This window comes from Pyrus communis, chromosome 15, assembly GCF_041283825.1.
Source record: "Pyrus communis isolate YQ-2024b chromosome 15, ASM4128382v1, whole genome shotgun sequence".
Taxonomy (NCBI): domain Eukaryota; kingdom Viridiplantae; phylum Streptophyta; class Magnoliopsida; order Rosales; family Rosaceae; genus Pyrus; species Pyrus communis.
In genome coordinates this window covers 7205494-7224880 of record NC_142579.1, presented here as the reverse complement: position 1 = coordinate 7224880, position 19387 = coordinate 7205494, and the positions used below count along the sequence as shown (strand labels likewise).

The 19387-nt window shown below is 35.6% G+C and overlaps 3 protein-coding genes across 5 annotated transcripts; 2 read left to right on the top strand and 1 right to left on the bottom strand.

Annotated features, from left to right (window-relative positions):
* LOC137715330 (transcription termination factor MTERF8, chloroplastic) lies at window positions 1-2730 on the top strand. Of its 3 annotated transcripts, none has more exons than XM_068454621.2 (2): window positions 1-1506; window positions 2180-2730. In XM_068454621.2, the coding sequence occupies exon 1, from the start codon at window positions 318-320 to the stop codon at window positions 1485-1487; it is 1170 nt and encodes a 389-aa protein (XP_068310722.2). In that variant the 5' UTR covers window positions 1-317; the 3' UTR covers window positions 1488-1506; window positions 2180-2730. The 3 variants fall into 3 exon arrangements, with proteins under 3 accessions (XP_068310722.2, XP_088541289.1, XP_088541288.1); XM_088685163.1 differs by lacking the exon at window positions 2180-2730 and having other exon boundaries at window positions 42-278; window positions 397-1658; XM_088685162.1 differs by having other exon boundaries at window positions 44-1506; window positions 2197-2730.
* Window positions 2731-7514: 4784 nt separating this feature from the next.
* On the top strand, window positions 7515-9075 carry LOC137718546 (uncharacterized). Its single transcript, XM_068458102.2, has one exon. It carries the CDS (start codon window positions 7739-7741, stop codon window positions 8852-8854), a length of 1116 nt encoding a protein of 371 aa, XP_068314203.2. The 5' UTR covers window positions 7515-7738; the 3' UTR covers window positions 8855-9075.
* Window positions 9076-14505: 5430 nt separating this feature from the next.
* Window positions 14506-18107, bottom strand: LOC137713602 (TPR repeat-containing thioredoxin TTL1). Its single transcript, XM_068452928.2, has 7 exons — window positions 16892-18107; window positions 16593-16788; window positions 16317-16489; window positions 15781-16114; window positions 15469-15673; window positions 15261-15361; window positions 14506-14871 (listed from the first exon to the last, which is right to left on the bottom strand). Exons 1-7 carry the CDS (start codon window positions 17899-17901, stop codon window positions 14719-14721), a joined length of 2172 nt encoding a protein of 723 aa, XP_068309029.2. The 5' UTR covers window positions 17902-18107; the 3' UTR covers window positions 14506-14718.
* Window positions 18108-19387: the final 1280 nt, after the last annotated feature.

Genomic DNA, 19387 nt, shown 5'->3' with positions numbered 1-19387 from the left:
ATGAGTGTAAACATAACTTTACATTTTGAATTAGGTTTGAAATAAGAATTTAGGTAATAAAATTGGGTTTAAAGAGATATTAATTCTTTAATAAAAATCAATATAAGTGAAGAAAGTAAGTTAGAAGTAGAAAAAGATTACAAAAATCAGGATTTAGGGTTTAGGAACATGAAGAGTATGGGCCAAATTTATACAGGAAGAACGAAACCCTAACAAGCGGGAGTTGGCCAGAGACACAGAGCATACTTCTTGGCATCACCACTTGGTACGAATCCCAGGCAAGTTTATATTTCAATTCCAACTTCTCTGTATTTCATATGCAAATCACTTCTAAAATCCCCCAAAATATGATAACCCAGATTAACAAAAAGCTAATCTTACTCTCACTAACCTCAGTTGAGCTACACAAATCCCCTCTCTGCCACTCAATCTCACTCTTGTTCTACTCTTCCTCCCGACTCGAAAAGCCGAAATCAAAATCCAAAATATCTGTATCTGAATACTTAATCACCCAGCATCAATTTTCCCCAGAAGCCGCTTTGAAAGCCGCATCAACAATCGCTTTTCTGAAAAGCCCTGCAGATTCTAGTTCGGTGATTTCGTTTCTCAGAGAAAGCGGCTTCTCGAAGACCCATATGGAAGATGTGATTAAAAGGGTCCCCAGGATTCTAACTTCCAATCTTGACACTGTCCTCAAACCCAAATTCAAGGTTTTCCAGGACTTGGGCTTTTCGGATTCCGACATTGTCGATATTGTGTCCTCTGACCCCTGGATTCTGTGGCGAAGTGCCGATAATAGGCTTGCCCCTGCTCTGTTGGTGCTCAAGAAGATTCTCGGATCGAATGCTCGTGTGCTCAAGGCTTTAAAGTTGCCCGGGTGGTTTCTTAAATATGACTTGGAGAAGACAATGATGTCCAATGTTGAGGTCTTACAGAGTTATGGTATAAAATCGCCACAGATTATCAAATACATTTTTCAGTTTCCAAGGTTTTTTGTGCATAAGCCGGAGAGTATTGTGGAAGTTGTTAAAAGGGTTAACGAGATGGGTTTTGATATGAAGTCCAAGAGGTTCCTATCAGCAATTCGGATCATGACTTCGCTGACTGTGGATACATGGGAACGGAAGGTGAAGCTTTTCAAGAGTTTGGGGCTTTCAGAAGATGATATCTCAGCGGTTTTTAGGAGGGTACCTCAGGTGTTTGCGGTATCTGAGAACAAGATTAAGGAGGTTGCAGAATTGCTACTCAGCACTGGCAAGTTTGATATCTCGTTTATAGTTAATCGCCCAGAATTGCTTATTTATAGTGTCGAGCACAGGCTGAAACCACGTTTACGAGTTATGGAGATCCTCGAAAAGAAAAAACTACTTGGTAAAAAACATAATTTGATCACAATCTGCAAATACTCTAAACAGAAGTTTGCTGAGTTATATGTTATTCCTTATGCAAATGAACTTGAAGGAAGAGTGCATGAAGGGAAATCATGATCTCCTGATTGTTACTGAGGTATTTTCTTTTGTGTACTGTTTCTTTCTGTTAGTCTTTCTAAGAAAATTGTTACTCTTCAATTCATGTTATTGTCGATGTGTTATACCTGCTTCATTTATTAAATTCTTTGAACTTTGAATGCGATAGAAGGATGACCCGCATTTCTGAAATTCTTTAAAATTTGAATGCAATATAAAGGAGTGATCATCGGACAAGTAACGATATTTGCTACTCGAAAGTTATGCTTAGTGCTCTTTTAGGCTTTAGGTTACCAATATCTTGAACTAAGGTTATCAGTTTCTGCTGTGTGTTTGACTCTTACGGTTGCATATGTTCCTACTTTGGTCTTCCTTGGTTGTATATTAGTGATTGTGACAAATAAATTTGTTTCCCAGATGGCTAGGTATTAACTCTTTATTGCATTGCAGTCTGCAAACTTTTTGTTTAACATTATGATCTCTAACCAGATACAGGTAGTTTCATTGGGTTCATCTATCTGAGAGTGAATATTGAATTTCACTGTAGATTTTCATTGACAATACCTATGACGTTGATAGGAGATGATTTGGGGTTAAGCGCATGTCTCTATTTAGAACCATTTGGGTCTGTCGTTTGCCTCATTTGCGCTTCTATGGAAAAATTGACTTGATTGTAGTTATAGGTGTACCTAATGCTGCTATTAATTCCTCAGGTGATACCATATTGCAGGGCCACAGAAAACTCTGTTTGACACTTGGGAATGAATGTCAAAGCTTATATACTTCTGTACCTCAAAATGAAAAGTGGTAAGGGATGCCAAAGAAAGGGCCCAATTTTTAACCCCTTGGGGTTAGCCCAAGCGGTGAGGTAACCCCAAGCGGTGAGGGAGGGTAGGATAATGAACTAGGATTAAGATAGGTCATGAGTTCGATTCCCTCCGGTGTATAACCGAATAAGGCAGTCCTCTGAAGAGGGGGTTTTCGGTTGTTCCTGTTCTGATACCAATATAAGGACATGTGAAACTCAACTTTTAGTTAGATTAGACTATACAACTACTAGCTTTTTAGAGTCCTAATTGCTTTAATTTTTACCAATATGGTATCCATCTTTACCATTTCAAAGTCAATCTCCTCTTTTAAGCTCATAGACCATCATAACAATTCAAACTGTTTCTATAACTTAAACATTTCAGTGTCAAAATAAACATATCGTGTCGATGTTATCTAAAGCGGATGTGTTCCTCCTACGCACCCGAGTTCAAATCCTTGTCACTGTTTCGTTCAACCTTCACGGTTTCACCTGTCTCATTATTTTATTAAAGTTCAATATTAGGGTATAAATCATGTTTACGTTGTGTTTGAGAATGGTAGTGATATAGGAGGAATCATTGTGTTAACGAGAAGGTGACATCATCCACCTCTCACCTCCCACAACTTTAAAAACTCAACTTCTCCATCCATGTTCACTTCACCCTACGTGTCTCAAAAAAGTCTCAATGATGCATAAGATAAGAAATAGGTCAACAAACATAGATGTACTTTCTCCATTATTTTTCGCAAACTTTAGACTTGGGCTGGCTTTGCTTGACCGGCATGTTTTTTTTTTTTTGAACTTTTTTATCTTAACTTAAGGATCAAATGAACAGAAAATTACCCATTAAGTGAGCATGATTAGTATTAAATGTTGGTTAGTTGATTGGTCAAGTAGTGTGCTCGCTTCCTTGTACTCGAATTCAAACTTGTTTGTATATTAGAGTGGTTTAGAATATCACATGATACCATGAATATCCATGTGCGCATGGTCTTATGAAAATCCAATTCCTAAAGTATGCATTATGTGATACGAAAGTTTCTCTCCCTTCGAAGGGCTTTGGTTTTTGTGCAAAAAAATGTTTGTGTACCAAGTACTAGGACTCTTTATGCAAAAACTATAGGGTAAAGTGTCAATTTAGTCTCTGAATTATCACCAATTGAAAATTAGGTCCTTAAACTATTTTTTTTTAGAAAAATCAGTCCTTGAATTATAGAAATATGTCAATTACATCCCTAATATTAGATTCGAAGTTACTATATTTAATTTCCCATCAATTTAAGTCACGTTACTTTCATGTAATGCACATTGAAGGGTAGATTGATAATTTTTCATAAAAAGATTGTGTATGAAGTTTACTTTGGAGGGTATATTAGACGTTAGATTAGTAACCTATATAAAATGTTAAGGGCTTATAGTCGAGAAAATGACGGTATGACATTCTAAAGTGTGTCAAGTGACTTACGTTGACCAAAAATTGGATCAAATAGCTTTGAATATAATAGTAGGGATGAAATTAGCAATTTTAATGAATTTAGGGGCTTATTTTATTGAAAAAAATAATTCAAAGACTTAATTTTCACTGAAGTGATAGTTCAATGACTAAATCGGCACTTCACTCAAAACTATATTATGATTAGATGTGCATCCAAAGATTTTGAACGAGAATTTAAGGAGCGTTCGGTACGTAGATGGGATGAAATAAGACGGAACGAAATAGGATAGAATGAAGGTTTCGTACTATGTTAGGTACACACAGGACGGAGTTGGATAGCTGTTGTATTCCGCGTTTGATAAGCGCAAGGCAAAATGAAACGAAAATATTAAATGACCAAGACTCCCGGAGTATAGGTGCATACTAGAAAATACTGTCACGAAAATCATCCTACTCATTGCAATAGCTTTGACAGCACATCAAACCTCAAAAGTGTTTGTGACTTGCACTTTAAACATATGTGGACTATTCACAACTAAGTATTTAACTTATCACAAAAATATATATCATCTATGTCATCCATACAAGTTCAACTTAAGGAAAGCTACTCTCCTAAAGTTCTCATTTTGATAACCTGTGACTTCGGTTTTTTATATGAGTTCTCAGATTAATCTTATGATAACTTAATCTATCAACTTAAATAATTATTGTTACACAGAAACAAAATACTATTGATAAAACAAAAAAACAAGAAGAGAGAAGAACGTTTCATTTCATGTCAAATCCCTTCTATCTGCAAAACCTAGTCTCCTCACTGAATATCTAAACCCAACAAATCCAATTGCATAAAACCATAATAACTTATGTATCCAATTTCATCCAATCTTTTATCAATAATATTCAAGCTTAGTTAGTTACAAAGCACCAAAAAAAATTGAGATTGTTTTCGAAAATTGGCATCCCCTTTTTCACATATGTGTAAACCATTTTTTCATATGAAATTTTTTGATGACGGTGAAAAATATAAAAAAAAAAGGTCCCTCTCCCTTTTTCATATGCGAAAAGAAAAAACAAAAAACTTAGGAGGAGAGAAGGGGAGTGAACGATCAAGGAAGAGATGGAGAGAGGAAGGGGATGTGGAGAAGAAGGACAGTGGGGGAAGAAGACGAAAGATTTTATGTAAGAATTTTGTTTTAATTTGATCACATCGAAGAAAACAAAAAACTTAGGAGGAGAGAAGGGGAGTGAACGATCAAGAGAGAAGGAGAGAGGAATGAGATGTGGAGGAGAAAGACAGTAGGGAAAGAAGACGAAAGATTTTGTGCGAGAATTTTGTTAATCACATCGAAGAAAACAAAAAAAAACTTAGGAGGAGAGGAGAGTGAACAATCGAGAGAGAGATGGAGAAAGGAAGGGAATGTGGAGGAGAAAGATGACAGGGAAGAAGACGAAAGATTTTATGCGAAAATTTTGTTTTAATTTAATCACTTCGAAGAATTGTTGTGTATCAATGTAACAAGAATTATTAGTTAATAACTTAATCTACCATAAGATTAATTTGAGGACTCATATGAAAAAGAACCTCACAGGTCCTCAAATAAGGACCTTAGGAAAGCAATTATGTAAACTTTAGACCATCTTCAATCAAGTGGAGACAAATATCAATTGACCAGCTTCTATGTATGTTAAGTGGTGCTACATTTTTCATATTACTCTCGCCTTGAATCCTGATTACAAAATTTATATACGATTTGGGATCTCTTATGTGTGATTAATTTAGTCAAATACGTGAACTAGTTTTACTTACTGAAGTAAAGTAACGTGTGGCAGAGTTGCTTGCTACGAACCTATATTAAAACTCGAGCATCCAATTCAAAATCAATTAACATCAGGTATATTACTCTAAACGTATGCTAAAACTTAAACATCATCCAAGTCAAAATCAACTAGTATGGAATCAATAGAGAGGTACATGATTTTATATTATAGTTGAAGGCTTGGGATTAATGATATGGGATTTTATACTCTATCAATGTGAATCGAAAAGGAAAAGAGAGTAATATAATACATGGATTTGAGTATGAGACCTTTTTCGGATATACATGCATGGAAGGCCCCAAATAAAAGTAAAGTCTAATCCCAAATTCCTAAGGCAAGTAGTGGTTAGAGGGGGTCATCTTTTTTCCATGCTCTCAAGTGCATTGCTATCACTTCATCATCACAACCACACTTTGCCTAATCCCATTCCTCTTTTTTGATGATGAACTCTGCGGATCCCATCCTTTCTTTTCTAGTCCTTTTGCTTTTCACAACCTCTTGGGTTTACTGACTTCAAATCTTCTGTATTCATTTTGTGTACTGTCTATGTGACTTCTATTATTAATTAACGTGTTAATTTTGTGACAACAAAGTTAAGGAGGATCAAGTTTATGAACACATGTTAATCAATAATAAATGCTACAAAGAGGTCACACACAAAATAAATGCAGAAGATTTGAACTCGTGTTTGCTAGCTGAATGAAATTCAGTTAAACAATGCATTGCTCATATTATCAAAGCTCACCAGCCGCCACTACTATCTTGTGTTTGGCTATAGAGAGTTGGAGAGAGAAGGGATAGAAAATTAGCACATAAAATGTAAGTTTGGTAATGTCTCTCAATACTTTGGAAGATTAAGAAGCAATCTTATCTAAACTTATAAATGTTATTTAATCTTTTTTATTCGAGTGATATTCAATATTTAAACGGTTAAGTATTTTGTTTTAGCTATCTTGGCTACGTGTTTGCAAATGGTTTTAACTTTTGAGTGATATTTTCTTTTTCATTTCTATCACCTACCTATGATTTCTTTTCTTTTGACATAGTTATAGAAATATATTTTCCAATTTTTCATGAGATAGGTTTGTAAATATGTCACATTGTGATTTGTAGGTGAATAAGTGAGAGGAATGAACAGAACAACGTTCTTTCTTTGGCTTGACTCTACCATAATGGTAGTTATACCAAGTGATTTTATTAAATGACATATTACTAACTCAATCACTAAGCAATTATTTACACATCCCATCAAAATGAAAGGGTGTGAAATCACTAAGAATGACTTAAGAAGACCTCTCCAACTCTTGTGGGGTTCCATTGAAGATGAAGAGAAGTGGTTTGGTAGTTGTTCACTTGCTTTTGTGGGCACTAGCAATGCAATATAGGGCATGGGTTCACAAGTTGGTGGTATGATTGCATAATTAAACAAGGCTCGTGGCCCTTAACTTTCCCATGCACCTTTCTTAAAAAAAAGTTTGAATATGTTATGGAAGCATAGAGAAAAAGTAAAGGCCACGAAAGAAGCAATGTTTGTGACCCCATTTCAAAGGGTGCAAAAAGTAGTGTTAGAAGGAAAAATACTGGTGATATCGAATATTAATTTACAGTATTTAATACAATTAATAATATTTTTTTATATTTATTGAAGGAAAAATATTAAATGCTAATAGATATCAATTTAAATGATAGCGAATATCAATTTAAATGTTATCAGATATTAATTTATAGTACTTGAAACAGTTGAATACTTTGTCCATGCTTATTACAATAGGATTGATATTTGGTCGGTGTTTAGTAACATCAATGAATAATCTCTCAAATGTTGATCATATAGTAAATATTGTAGATTGTTAGTCGATGTAATGTCAATTACTGCAAAAAAAATAATAGGAACTAGGAAAAGAGAAAAAAGCAAAGACAGAGATGTTCAATACATCAAGTAAAGGCAAAAGCAGAGGAAAGCTGTCAAGCTCTCCCTCCTTTCTTTTTTGTTTTTGTTTTAGGAGAAATCCCTCCTTTCTTTTAAAAGCCCATCCAGAGCACACATCAAAAACCAAAAAACACACAATTTCAGCAAGAAAGCAAAGCAGAGCACATGATCTTAAAAAAAAAGGAGAAACCTAAACAGGTAGAGAGAGAGAGAGAGAGAGAGAGAGAGAGAGAGACAAGGGAGAAAATTGAAGCAGCAAAGCAACAAACATTCAAAATATGAAGCGAAGGGAGGCCAAGGGAGCACTCTCAGCTGATCTCTTAGTATGTTTTCCTTCAAGAACCCATCTAAAACTCATGCCGAAACCAATTTGCAGTCCGGCAAGGTCCTCGGAGCCCAACTGCCGCCACCCCCACCACCACCACCAGCATCAGCATCAACTCGTAAAAAAGTCGAGCATTGGGAGGAGCGGTCTTGGTCATGCTAGTCCTCTGATGTGGGCCAAGACCAAGTCCGTGAGTTCGGAAATCTCTGAGCCCACGTCCCCAAAAGTCACATGTGCGGGACAAATCAAAGTCCGGCACAAGTCAGGCTCGTGCAAAAGCTGGCAGTCAGTGATGGAAGAGATTGAGAAAATTCACAACAACAAAAAACAGAGGAAACAGAGGAGACCCAATTGGGCTGAGGCTTTCGGGTTCAAGAAAGAAGTCATGCAATTCTTGACTTGCTTGAGAAGTATCAGGTTCGATTTTCGGTGTTTCGGTTCTTTTCCTCACGAATCCGATATAACTTCCGACGACGACGAAGATGAAGAAGATGAGGAAGAAAACAGAGACGGTCGAGAAAACCATGCGGGTGGTGTGGGAATTAGTGACGGTTCTGACCAGAGTAGCTCTAGGACTGTGTTTTCCAAATGGTTTATGGTTTTACAGGAAAATCAGAGTAATGGGTTTTGTAAAGAGGACAAAAAGGAGAGAAACTGTACGCCAAATTTCGATGACGGTGTCGGAATTGGATCAACTTCTGAAGCTCCAGCAGCCGCCGTTCCACCGCCAAATGCTTTGTTGCTAATGAGGTGCAGGTCCGCCCCTGCAAAAACATGGCTAGAAGAGAAAGAAGAAGAAGAAGAAGAAGAAGAAGAAGACGACGAAGACGAAGAAGAAGACGGCGACGATGAAGGAGGAGAAAATGGGTTGGAGAAGGAAGAGAAAAAAGCAAAAGTTACACTGAGGAGTTTAATGGAGGAAGACAAGCAGAAAAAGAAGATGGAGAATTTGGTGGTGATGGCATATGATTCTGATCTCTACAATATTTCTTCGGACATTGCAAAGGAGACGTGGGTTGTTGGTGGATTGAAGGAAGCAATTTCCAGGAGTCGAAGTTGGAAGATATGATGCTTTTTTTTTTTTTGGTTCTGTTAATTTTCTGCTTTGATTTGTTTTTTTTTTTTTTTGTGAGCTGGTTTGTCCACTGAATTATTCAGCGGGAAACTGGTAAATTCCAAGCTCCTTTAGCATTACTTTTGCTTCATTCTTGTCGCTCTAGATTATTACATGTACAGCTTTTCTCCTTTTTTCCTGGAAAAGGGTTATGCCAGCATTTTATATTTTCGTGATGTATATCTTTTTAATTAAGAAATCAGAAATTACTTGTGATTTTTATTATGTGGTGAGTAAGATTCTAAAAGACGCTAGGCTCTAGTCAGGCGGCAGGCTAGGCATAGCGCCTAGGCGGGCTAGACAAATTTAAGTAAATCTATTATATTTCGTATAAATAAATGTCTGCTTATACTTAAAATATATATAATTTCATCATAAACTACAAAATAAAAAGACATATATTATAATGTATTGGAACATAGTGAAAACATGGGGAACAATACTATAATGTGTGTAATTTAAGTATGCAATAAATCTCTTACAATTTATTGAAAAAATAAAATGCAAAATGAAACTTATTTATTTTCTATCTAAGTGACTCACGACCAAGGCGGGTGTCTAGGCATCATTCTTTAATTTTTAAATGCCTAGGCATTAATTAGAGCGATGGCTAGTTGCCTAGTGTCTAGGTAGGACCTGGACGACGTTAGGTGGGACCTAAATGGCACTAGAAGGAGATTTTTAGATTAGCGATGGTGAGTGTCCAAACCAAGGAGAATGTTCCAAGTAGAAAAAGAACTGAGATTTCGTCAGAATTGTAGGGTCAAGAAGCATGAGCTTATCATATCAACCAGCAACTCTGAGTAACAGCAGAGGGATTCTCAGAGCAGCACCTTACTCATGTAGTGCTTGGACAATCTACCAAAACTCCAAAACAGAGTATGAACAAAAAGACAAGCTTCAAAGGGATTCCTAACTCTTTCTATGCATTTTATCCATTAGTTCTTTAACTGCTCTTAATTTTGAGAGAGAATTGATGTCTTTTTGTCACTCTTTCTATGCATTTTATCCATTAGCATAAGTAAGTTCTATCTTAAATATAAATGGGTGTACAATGTAATTAATAAGTTTTTCTAAATTGTCACTTTTTGATCCGTGTCTTCTTATGTGCATTTGTCTATCTATACCAAAATTTGTCGTGACTGATACGTTTTTATAGGCCTGGCAAACAGGTTGTGTCTGTCGTTTTTGTGTAACACCTGTTATCTTAACGGGTCGTGTCGTGTTACACCCGTTATCTTAACGGATCCTTAACAGGTCGGGTCACTTTACCCAACGGGTAAAGTGACCCGACCCGCTATGACCCGTTAAGAAAAATGTATTTTTTTCTTAAATTTTCACATACCACACATTGCCACATAAATATTACTTCAAAACATTAAAACACATTTGTTGTTTAAATGTGCAAGGATATGCAAAATAAAAGAGTTTTTGTTTTCAAGGTTGTGAAGCCTTTCTCAAAAGTTTAAACCTTGCCAATGGAACTCAAAGCTTGCATATTATTCTTTTTACAAAATCCTCAATTTTCATCGATCATCATGACATAAGATTTTGTGGTATCCACTAGTGTAAATAGTTTAAATTGAAGATCGAATTCATTCATTGTATTCATATAGGGTCAAGGAGTGTACCTGTAAAAAATCATCAAAATCGGAGTTAAAATAACCGTTAAATCGTGATTTTTTGTTGATAACCGTTGAAAAGTTTTGTCTCGTTACTTGATCTATGAATGTTTGGTTTTTGCGATTTTTGGCTTATGCCATCTTGAAGCATATACAAATAAGTTTGATGGTTGGATCGTTGAAATTATTTTCGTAGAATGCATATCCCATCAAAATGATAGATTCACTAACACTAGTTTATTTATACTTTCATTAAGTATAACATAAGATTTTGTGGTATCCACTAGGGTAAATATTTTAAATTGAAGATTGAATTCATTCATTGTATTCATATAGGGTCAATGAGTGTAACTGTAAAAAATCATCAAAATTAGAGTTAAAATAACCTTGAAATTGTGATTTTTCGTTGATAACCGTCGAAAAGTTTTGTCTCATTACTTGATCTTTGAATGTTTGTTTTTTACAATTTTTGGCGTATGCGATCTTGAAGTATATACAAACATGTTTGACGGTTGAATTGTTGAAATTAGTTTTCGTAGAATGTGTATCCCATCAAAACAATAGATTTACTAACACTTGCTTATTCATACTTTCATTTAGTATAACATAAGATTTTGCGGTATCCACTAGTGTAAATATTTTAATTGAAGATCAAGTTCATTCATTGTATTCATATAAGGTCAAGAAGTGTAGCCGTAAAAAATCATCAAAATCGGAGTTAAAATAACCGTTAAATCGTAATTTTTCATTGATAACCGTCGAAAAGTTTTATCCTTTTACTTGATCTCTGAATGTTTGTTTTTTGTGATTTTTAGTGTATACGATCTCGAAGCATATACAAACAATTTTGATGGTTGGATCGTTGAAATTAAATTCGTAGGATGCGTATCCCATCAAAACGATAGATTCACTAACACTTAAGAGTTTATTCATATTTTTATTAACTATAACATAAGATTTTGTAGTATCCACTAGTGTAAATATTTTAAATTGAAGATCGAGTTCATTCATTGTATTCACATATGGTCAAGAAGTGTAGTTGTAAAAAATCATCAAAATCGGAGTTAAAATAACCGTTAAATTATGATTTTTCAATGATAACCGTCGAAAACTTTTCTCCCGTTACTTGATCTCTGAATGTCTGTTTTTTGCAATTTTTGGCGTATTCGATCTCAAAGTATATACAAACATGTTTGATTGTTGGATCATTGAAATTAATTTCGTAGAATGCGTATCCCATCAAAACGACAGATTCACTAACACTTAGAGTTTATTCATATTTTCATTAAGTATAACATAAGACTTTGTAGTATTCACTAGTGTAAATATTTTAAATTGAAGATCGAGTTCATTCATTGTATTCACATAGGGTCAAGGAGTGTAGCTGTAAAAAATCATTGAATTCAATCATTGTAAGTATACAAACATGTTTGACAGTTGGATCATTGAAACTAGTTTCGTAGAATGCGTATCCCATCAAGTTCAATGGTGTGTGTGTATATATATTTATTAAGTAGATTTAAATCTATTTATTTTGTACGTATAATTGATCGGTACACAGAGTAGCACATCACGTGTCATTATAAAAATAGTGGGATATGTGTGATAGAAAGTTAATAACTTAAAAAAAATAAAAATTCTCACCACTTCTATTAAAACACATGGTATACTATTTGTGTTCCCGTTACAATGAAAATTTTCTCAAGAAAAAAAGGAGAGAGAGAGGTAAATAACGTACACGTGTCAGGAACACAGCTGTCAGATCTTATCCTAACAAGAACAAGTGCACACTTGACCACGGTGGAAAAACCCACCCTACTAGTAGCAAGCAAAATTGAAAATACCACTAGGTCCCATCTTTCGCTCTCTTTTTTGTTTCCTTTTCAGCTTTTCTTATAATTTTCATTTTTCCCTCCCTTTTTCTTCAAAGGGCGGCATGATGCATATTAATTATTATAGTTTTTAGGGGTATAAAATTTAATTTAAAATTTAATATATATATATATATAATTATTATAGTTAATATTTTGGGGGTATAATTATTATAGTATATATAATTATTATAATTATTATAGTTAATTTAATATATATATATATATATATATATTTATTTATTATAGTTTTTAGGGGTATAAAATTGTTAAACTAATATATATAATTATTATAGTATTTTTGTAGGGTTATAAAATTATTAAATTAATATTCTGCTTATCGTGTATCGTGTTACCCATGTGTATACCCGAACTAACCTGTAATCTTAACAGGTGCTTATCGAGTTACACGATAACGACCTGATTCGTTATCGTGTCGACCCGAGCACCTGTTAATTTCGTGTCGTGTCGTGTCGTGTCGGATTATCGGGTCGTGTCAGGAATTGCCAGACCTACATTTTTATCTCTTCCTAATGCATTTTATTTTTTGTTTCATTGTCATTGCCTTGTAGATTTTACCTAAAAATAAGTCAATAGATAAGCATACTGTAATGTAATTGAAAATTTACCTTATTATTATATTTTGACCACTCTTTCTATATGCATGTTATCCATTTGTTCCAAGTTTGGACGTTATTTATTTGCCACTCTTCTTGAATGCATGTTATCCATTTATCTTAAAATCATTACCTTACATGTCGTATCTTTAATACAGATGCAGTCTACGGTGTAAAAAAATGTTTGTCTAAGTTATTACGTTTTTGTCACTCTTGCTATTTTCTTTTCATGGTTTTTACCCCGTAGATTGTATCTTTTAATAAAAGTGATTTTAACTTAACAAAAATTCAGTCAAAATGTTGCCTATATTGGTACTGATGAAGCTGAAACCTGTGGCTAAAGCTCTATGTATCAGGTCCAAATCACAATGAATACCCAAAAGTTGAAATTCAGAGAAGAACCCAATTTTGGGTACAAGCCCAGTGTGATTAGTAGTAGAAGAAATATAAGTTGATTTTGTCAAAATTTGAGGCGGGACTTTATATTCTTCAACAAGTGCAACTCTGTTTAGATGAGAAAATTTAAGATTTTAAAATAATAAGATTTGAAATGATGAAATTTAATTTTTTTAAATTTGTGAAGTTTCTTATTTAGCTAACCTAAAGTAGAATGATGTTTATTGTATTAATCCATAAATGAGAGGTAGTACCGTAGTAGTTGTAACTATTCTAGTGGCAGCGGTAATGATATCCTAGGTTCAAATTCTCCTGTTACTATGGCTTGTATAAAACAAAAGTTATCAATATAACAAAGTTAACATCAACTTTCTCTTCTCAACTCTCGCTTGTATAAATTTATGTTTTCTAAAAATAACAAAATTAACAAACAGAGTACAAATCTCAAATACTTACTTTTAATCAAACCACAATTCATTTGAACCAGGTACATGTTGGTGTGCAAACATACCACATCCCAGACTCGACTCCACCGTAGCAGATATTATCCGTTTTGGACCCCGACCACACCCTCATGATTTTGTTTCTGGAAACTCACATGAGAACTTTCCAGTGGGTCACCCATCTTGGGATTGCTCTCGCGCGAACTCGCTTAACTTCAGAGTTCTTACGAAACCCGAAGTCAGTGAGCTCCCAAAAGGCCTCATGCTAGGTAGAGATGAAAATATACATATAAAGCTTACATGATCCACTCCCCTGGATGATGTGAGATCTTACAATCCACCCCCTTAGGCGCCCGACGTCCTCGTCAGCACACACGAGAACTTCCCAGTGGGTCACCTATCCTGGGATTGCTCTCGTGCGAACTCGCTTACCTTCGAAGTTCCTACAAAACCCAAAGCCAGTGAGCTCCCAAAAGGCCTCGTACTAGGTGGAGATGGGAATATACATATAAGGCTTACAGAATCCACTTCCCTAGGCAATGTGGGATCTTACAATATGGGAGAACAGAAACAAAACAAAAATAAATATATAAATATATATATATATATATATATATATATATATATATAGATATAAAAGAATCACGAAGGTATACATATTCAAGTCCACTCAAATTTCCATATTCCTTAAATTTAATCTATGATTACATTGATTCTCTTCCCATCCTTTTTTTTTTTATGTGAACTGCACGCAAAGGATTAAGTTTGTCATGTGGGCTTCTTCTTTTGGAAGATGTGAAGTTTCTGCTGCCAGTCACCATATATTAAGTGTAATTTTTGTTTATCTTCTGTTTAATTTAACTATCCTGATCAACTGCTGTACAATTTGACTGAGCTTTCTAATTGTTCATGGTTTTTGCCTGGAATTTCTTTGACCCTTGATCCATTTTTGTATATCTTGAATGCTGGGATTGTGCTCACATCCTCCATTTTGGCCAGGTAGGGATGGTCTTCTACCTCCACCTGAATTTTAAAAAAATCACTTTGAATGTTAAGAACAATACTAATATAAGCTGATTAAATATGCAGAAATAGAACCGGTAACAAACTTGTATTGAAAAAATAAAATTGGATAGGAACTAAAATTTACAAATTCATATTCAAAAGTAGACCAGGTCGGTTGATGGGATCAATGGTTTGGTTTTGGTCCTGAGGAAATCTCACACTGACACCATCAGTGAGATTTCCGATCCCGGCCAAAACCAGACTATGCCCACCTTTACACTAAACCATAATTTATATACAACTTATTGTTTGTTTAGTGTCCCTATTTCTACTTTCTATTAAAAGTTCGCAACAAGTTATGTTTGTGAATGTTCCTTTTGCCCATATAATCTTTAGTAATAACTAACCTTGAGAAAATTAACGGATGGGAATCTTTTGGAGACTTGGTGCAGGGCTTGTAACACTTTCATTTGTTTACTTTTGTTACAAAACAGCACCACAGACATCCCTGTTGGTGAGACAATGAGGTGTTAGTTTGGTGAACTTCTTTCTTATCTAGTTAGGTAGAAAGTAGAACATTGAGCACTTAGAAAATAGGGAAGAATATATAGCTACCTGGGGATGTCACAAAGTATCTGAAACGCTCATTGCTGGAAACAAGAACCAAATTTGATCCGAATTTTGCGTCTTCAATATCTTCGCCATGTAGTCTTTTGAGCTGGATTTTGGCTTCAAACAAAGCCTTTCCAACTTCCTCATCTCCAGGAGTTTCCCTTATCAGCATCTCATAATCTTGAATTGAAGCTCCCCACCTCTCCAGCTGAGATAGAACAAAACAAAAAGAACTGTACTAATTAGTAAAGGGTTATCACACATGAAATTTTCTGTGCAGAAAGTATGCTTGGCTTTCAAGTAATAACAATTCACCTTGGCATTGCAATCAGCGCGGCGCAGCCTGGCCTTGCTATAAGAAGGCTGCAGATCGAGTGCTGCATTGCAATCTTCGATGGCCTTTTCAAATTGTCCAAGCTTAGAACGACAAGCTGCTCTATTGCATAGTAAAACCGAATTGTGTGGATCGTGCTGTAGTCCTTGGCCATATAATACACACGCTTCCGAAAACTTTGATGCCTTGAAGAGAAGGTTACCACTCACTCGGGCTGACGCAACAGCTCTAGCCCTCTTCACCACCATACCGACGTTCTTGTCACCTGGATTGAGCCATGCTGCATTTGTAGCTGTACCTACCGCGTCCTCAAACCTGCCAACCCCCGTAGCTCTATGATGTTAAAATCTTGACATTTTATCTGAACTAAGATAAAGCAATACTAAATTACTGGATGCAGATAAATAAAGTTGGATGCAAATAAATTATAGGGACCAACCTAACTTGTGATGCAATGCAGGACATATTTAAAATCCTATGTTATATTAATCGTACTAATTAATTTAAATCAACTGACCTGCCAGCAGCCAAGTAAACCTGAGCTCCAATCATTAACAGATAGGCACTACTAGCCATGCCAAAAAATTTGGTGCAAATATCAATGCCAAAACTGGGTCGTTTTTGGTAGGTGGCATAGGCCTCTTGTTGTCTTTGAAGCTTCAGCAAGGCCTCAGCTTGTAGAGCAAACACCTACTCATGATTAAACAACCTTATATTAATTATTTTGATTAACCGATTAAATTAATTAACCTTTGGCATAACTAGGGATTGACTAAATAAAAAAGCTAATTACCTGTGGAGCTGAATTGGCACCTGAGGAAATTGCTAGTTGGGTTTCATTGAGCAAAACATTCCACTCTTGTAATTTCTGAGCTTCAGCGCACCTGCTGAGGCATTTTTGAAGAGCCTGACATTGGTCAATGTCTTTCGATTTAGCGTATGGACCCGAGTGTTTGTAGTGATCCAATGCTTTCTCTGCTTCTCCCAGTCTAAATGACAGAGTAATGTTCATGTGTAAGCAAATGTTTTAATAGACAACACGGTGAAGCTACTAAAGACGTAAAATTTGTGTCCTGCAGGAAAACATGTTACCTGAGATATGTTGTTGCCAACCGATGATGAGCTTTGTGGTAAGAGGGTTCAATCTGGATTGCTTCTTTACACTCGAAAACCGCCTCAATGAGATGGCCTAAACCAATCAAAGCTGCTCCTTTGTTGCTATAGTAGGCTGCCTTGTTTGAATCCAACGCAATTGCGCGATCATACAAAGCCAAGGCCTCTTCAAATCTGTCCTCCTTGTATGCCTCATTCCCCATGGACTTCAACACCTCAGGGTCTAATTTATTGAATGCAATGCCTCCAAAATCATCACTGTTTTTCTTCACAATGTTTCCCATCACAACATTGCTTCCTAGTTTTCGGTTAGGTGTGGAACTCGAGTCTTCTACGTTTCTAGGATGATAAGCCAGAGTTTTGATTGAAATGGCACTGGGACTATTGCTTGCTATCTGATTGGTAACGCCTGGCTGCCTCAAGTTCCTCCCCTGTCCTGTAAAAATTAAACTACTTGAAGTGGCTCGGACTACAGCTTTGCTTTCATTGGTTTGCTGGTGATCACTGATCTTCTTACTGAGCTCTGCAGAGCCAGCAGTGGACGCCCTTCGTAGCTTCATCTCTTTCACCAAGTCATGCTGCTGTGACACCTTGATCTGCCCTGCTCCATTGGATGAAAAAGTTGAGCTTCTTGCAGCACCTGAATGTCTTCTTGGTTGAACCTTTTGGTGGCAAGCTGAAGGGCTTGGATGGCCCAAGCTAGGCTTCCTGGCATGTTCCAAGTCGAAATTGGTAGAAGGTTTACCCAAATTCAAGGAGATTACAGTAGCACTACGCTGTGTGGGTTTGGTTGGTTGGGTCTTTGATTCATTAGACTTTGAAGAGCACTCATCACTGACTGGTGGATTCAAATCATTTTTGCTAGTGTTTGAGGAGGGTAGTGAATGAACAGATGATTTTCTAGGCCAGTAGCTTCTGCACTGGAAAATCCCACCCATAAAACCACAACCCAATTCATTTCTCACCTTGTACTTTGCCATATCTGCCATTTTTTTCCTTCAAGTTTTTGGTTCCTATAGATGAAGCTACTTCTAGAAGACAGATGTATTAAAATCCATGTTAAACTAATATAACATCTGGAATGTGAATATTAGCAGATAACAATCTAAATGAATAAGGACAAAAAAGAAAGACTCGGGCTTAAAAAATATGGGGGAAAAAACAAAGAGATGGCTTGACCCTGAAGGATTATTGTGAACCAGAATATCATCCAAAAGGTGTATAAATAAGCTCACAGCCTCCTTTAGAGTGGCTTCCAAGAAACCAACTTTATCTTCTTTTTTTTTTTCTTTTTTTTTCCGGTGTATTGTGGGTGTGTGTGTGGGGTCAAAACCATAAGCTTAATTAGCGTGTCAAAGAAAAAGGATTAGCCCTACAGTAATGCTTTTTGTTTTTAGGGTTCCCAAAATCCTTATACTAATGACCAATTGGTATGAAATCTGTAAAATTATAATGTTAAAAATATAAAAAAGAAAGAGCGGTACTGTTCAATATTTTACAGCTAAAGGTGATATGTTTAGAAGTTGAACGCTATTGAAAAAGGGACTTGTCAACATCTTCTGGTGGCGAAGGCTCTTGTTTTTTTTTGACAAAGCACACGACATGTGTACCGCTGAGATGCGAGACAATTACATACTAGCAAAGCATGAGACAAATTTGGACGATGTGGATTTAACAAGAAATTAACAAGTGGTTTGTTAAATCCATTTCAAAATTTTAGTATTTGTTCGACTTTTTGGTGAGAAACTGAGAGGTTGACCAATGCACCAATGCACCAATGCATTACACCTGCTACGGAAAAGTTGAGTCTTCTAACATAAGCTTTCCCAATTAAACATCACTTTTCATTTCTTATTATTTTTTTCACTGGATTTTATCTCTTAAGCATAAGTGTGTGTTTGTTATCCTAAAATAGGGAAATTATGCACCTTTTTTTTTTTGGTGATCATATAAAAATGAATCAAATAGAAAAAACGAACATAATTAAGAAGAAGTGTATGTTTGTTATCCTAAATATGATAATCAAATGATTTTTAGAAGTATCCTAAAAGCAAGAGGCCAGTTTTTAATCCACACTTCAATTTGAAAGATCTTCCCCCACTATGAAAAGGTAAAGGGAAGCTCAACTCACATTCGAAACTTGGTGAGTTGAAATAATATGAAGTGTTTGTAGTTTTCAGAAAGTTGTTTAAACTTCTTCAAGAACCTAGAGGTATCGGTTATGATCACATTGGGAAGGAGCTTTGTGGATGCCATGTAAGAAAGTTGTTTAATCTAATTATAAGATTGTCATTCAGTACTACGGTATAGTCGTATTCCTCTTCACTTGAAAATAAGAGGTCTTAGGCTCGAATCCCGTGGATGATGAATTCGATACTAAATTAGGTTGCCCATTGTGTTGTTAGCCGAACTCTCCCTCTCCTCAGAATAAAAATATCGATGTACTCAAACAAAAAAATTATAAGATTAAGCATA

What these genes read in the sequence shown, in the direction of transcription:
- LOC137715330 (XM_068454621.2), top strand. Translation starts at nt 318, where the DNA reads ATGCAAATCACTTCTAAAATCCCCCAAAATATGATAACCCAGATTAAC.
- LOC137718546 (XM_068458102.2), top strand. Translation starts at nt 7,739, where the DNA reads ATGAAGCGAAGGGAGGCCAAGGGAGCACTCTCAGCTGATCTCTTAGTA.
- LOC137713602 (XM_068452928.2), bottom strand. Translation starts at nt 17,901, where the DNA reads ATGGCAGATATGGCAAAGTACAAGGTGAGAAATGAATTGGGTTGTGGT. An exon ending in GTTTACTTGGCTGCTGGCAG is followed by an intron (nt 16,115 to 16,316) that starts GTCAGTTGATTT and finishes GGGGGTTGGCAG; the next exon opens with GTTTGAGGACGCGGTAGGTA. An exon ending in GCGCTGATTGCAATGCCAAG is followed by an intron (nt 15,674 to 15,780) that starts GTGAATTGTTAT and finishes GTTCTATCTCAG; the next exon opens with CTGGAGAGGTGGGGAGCTTC.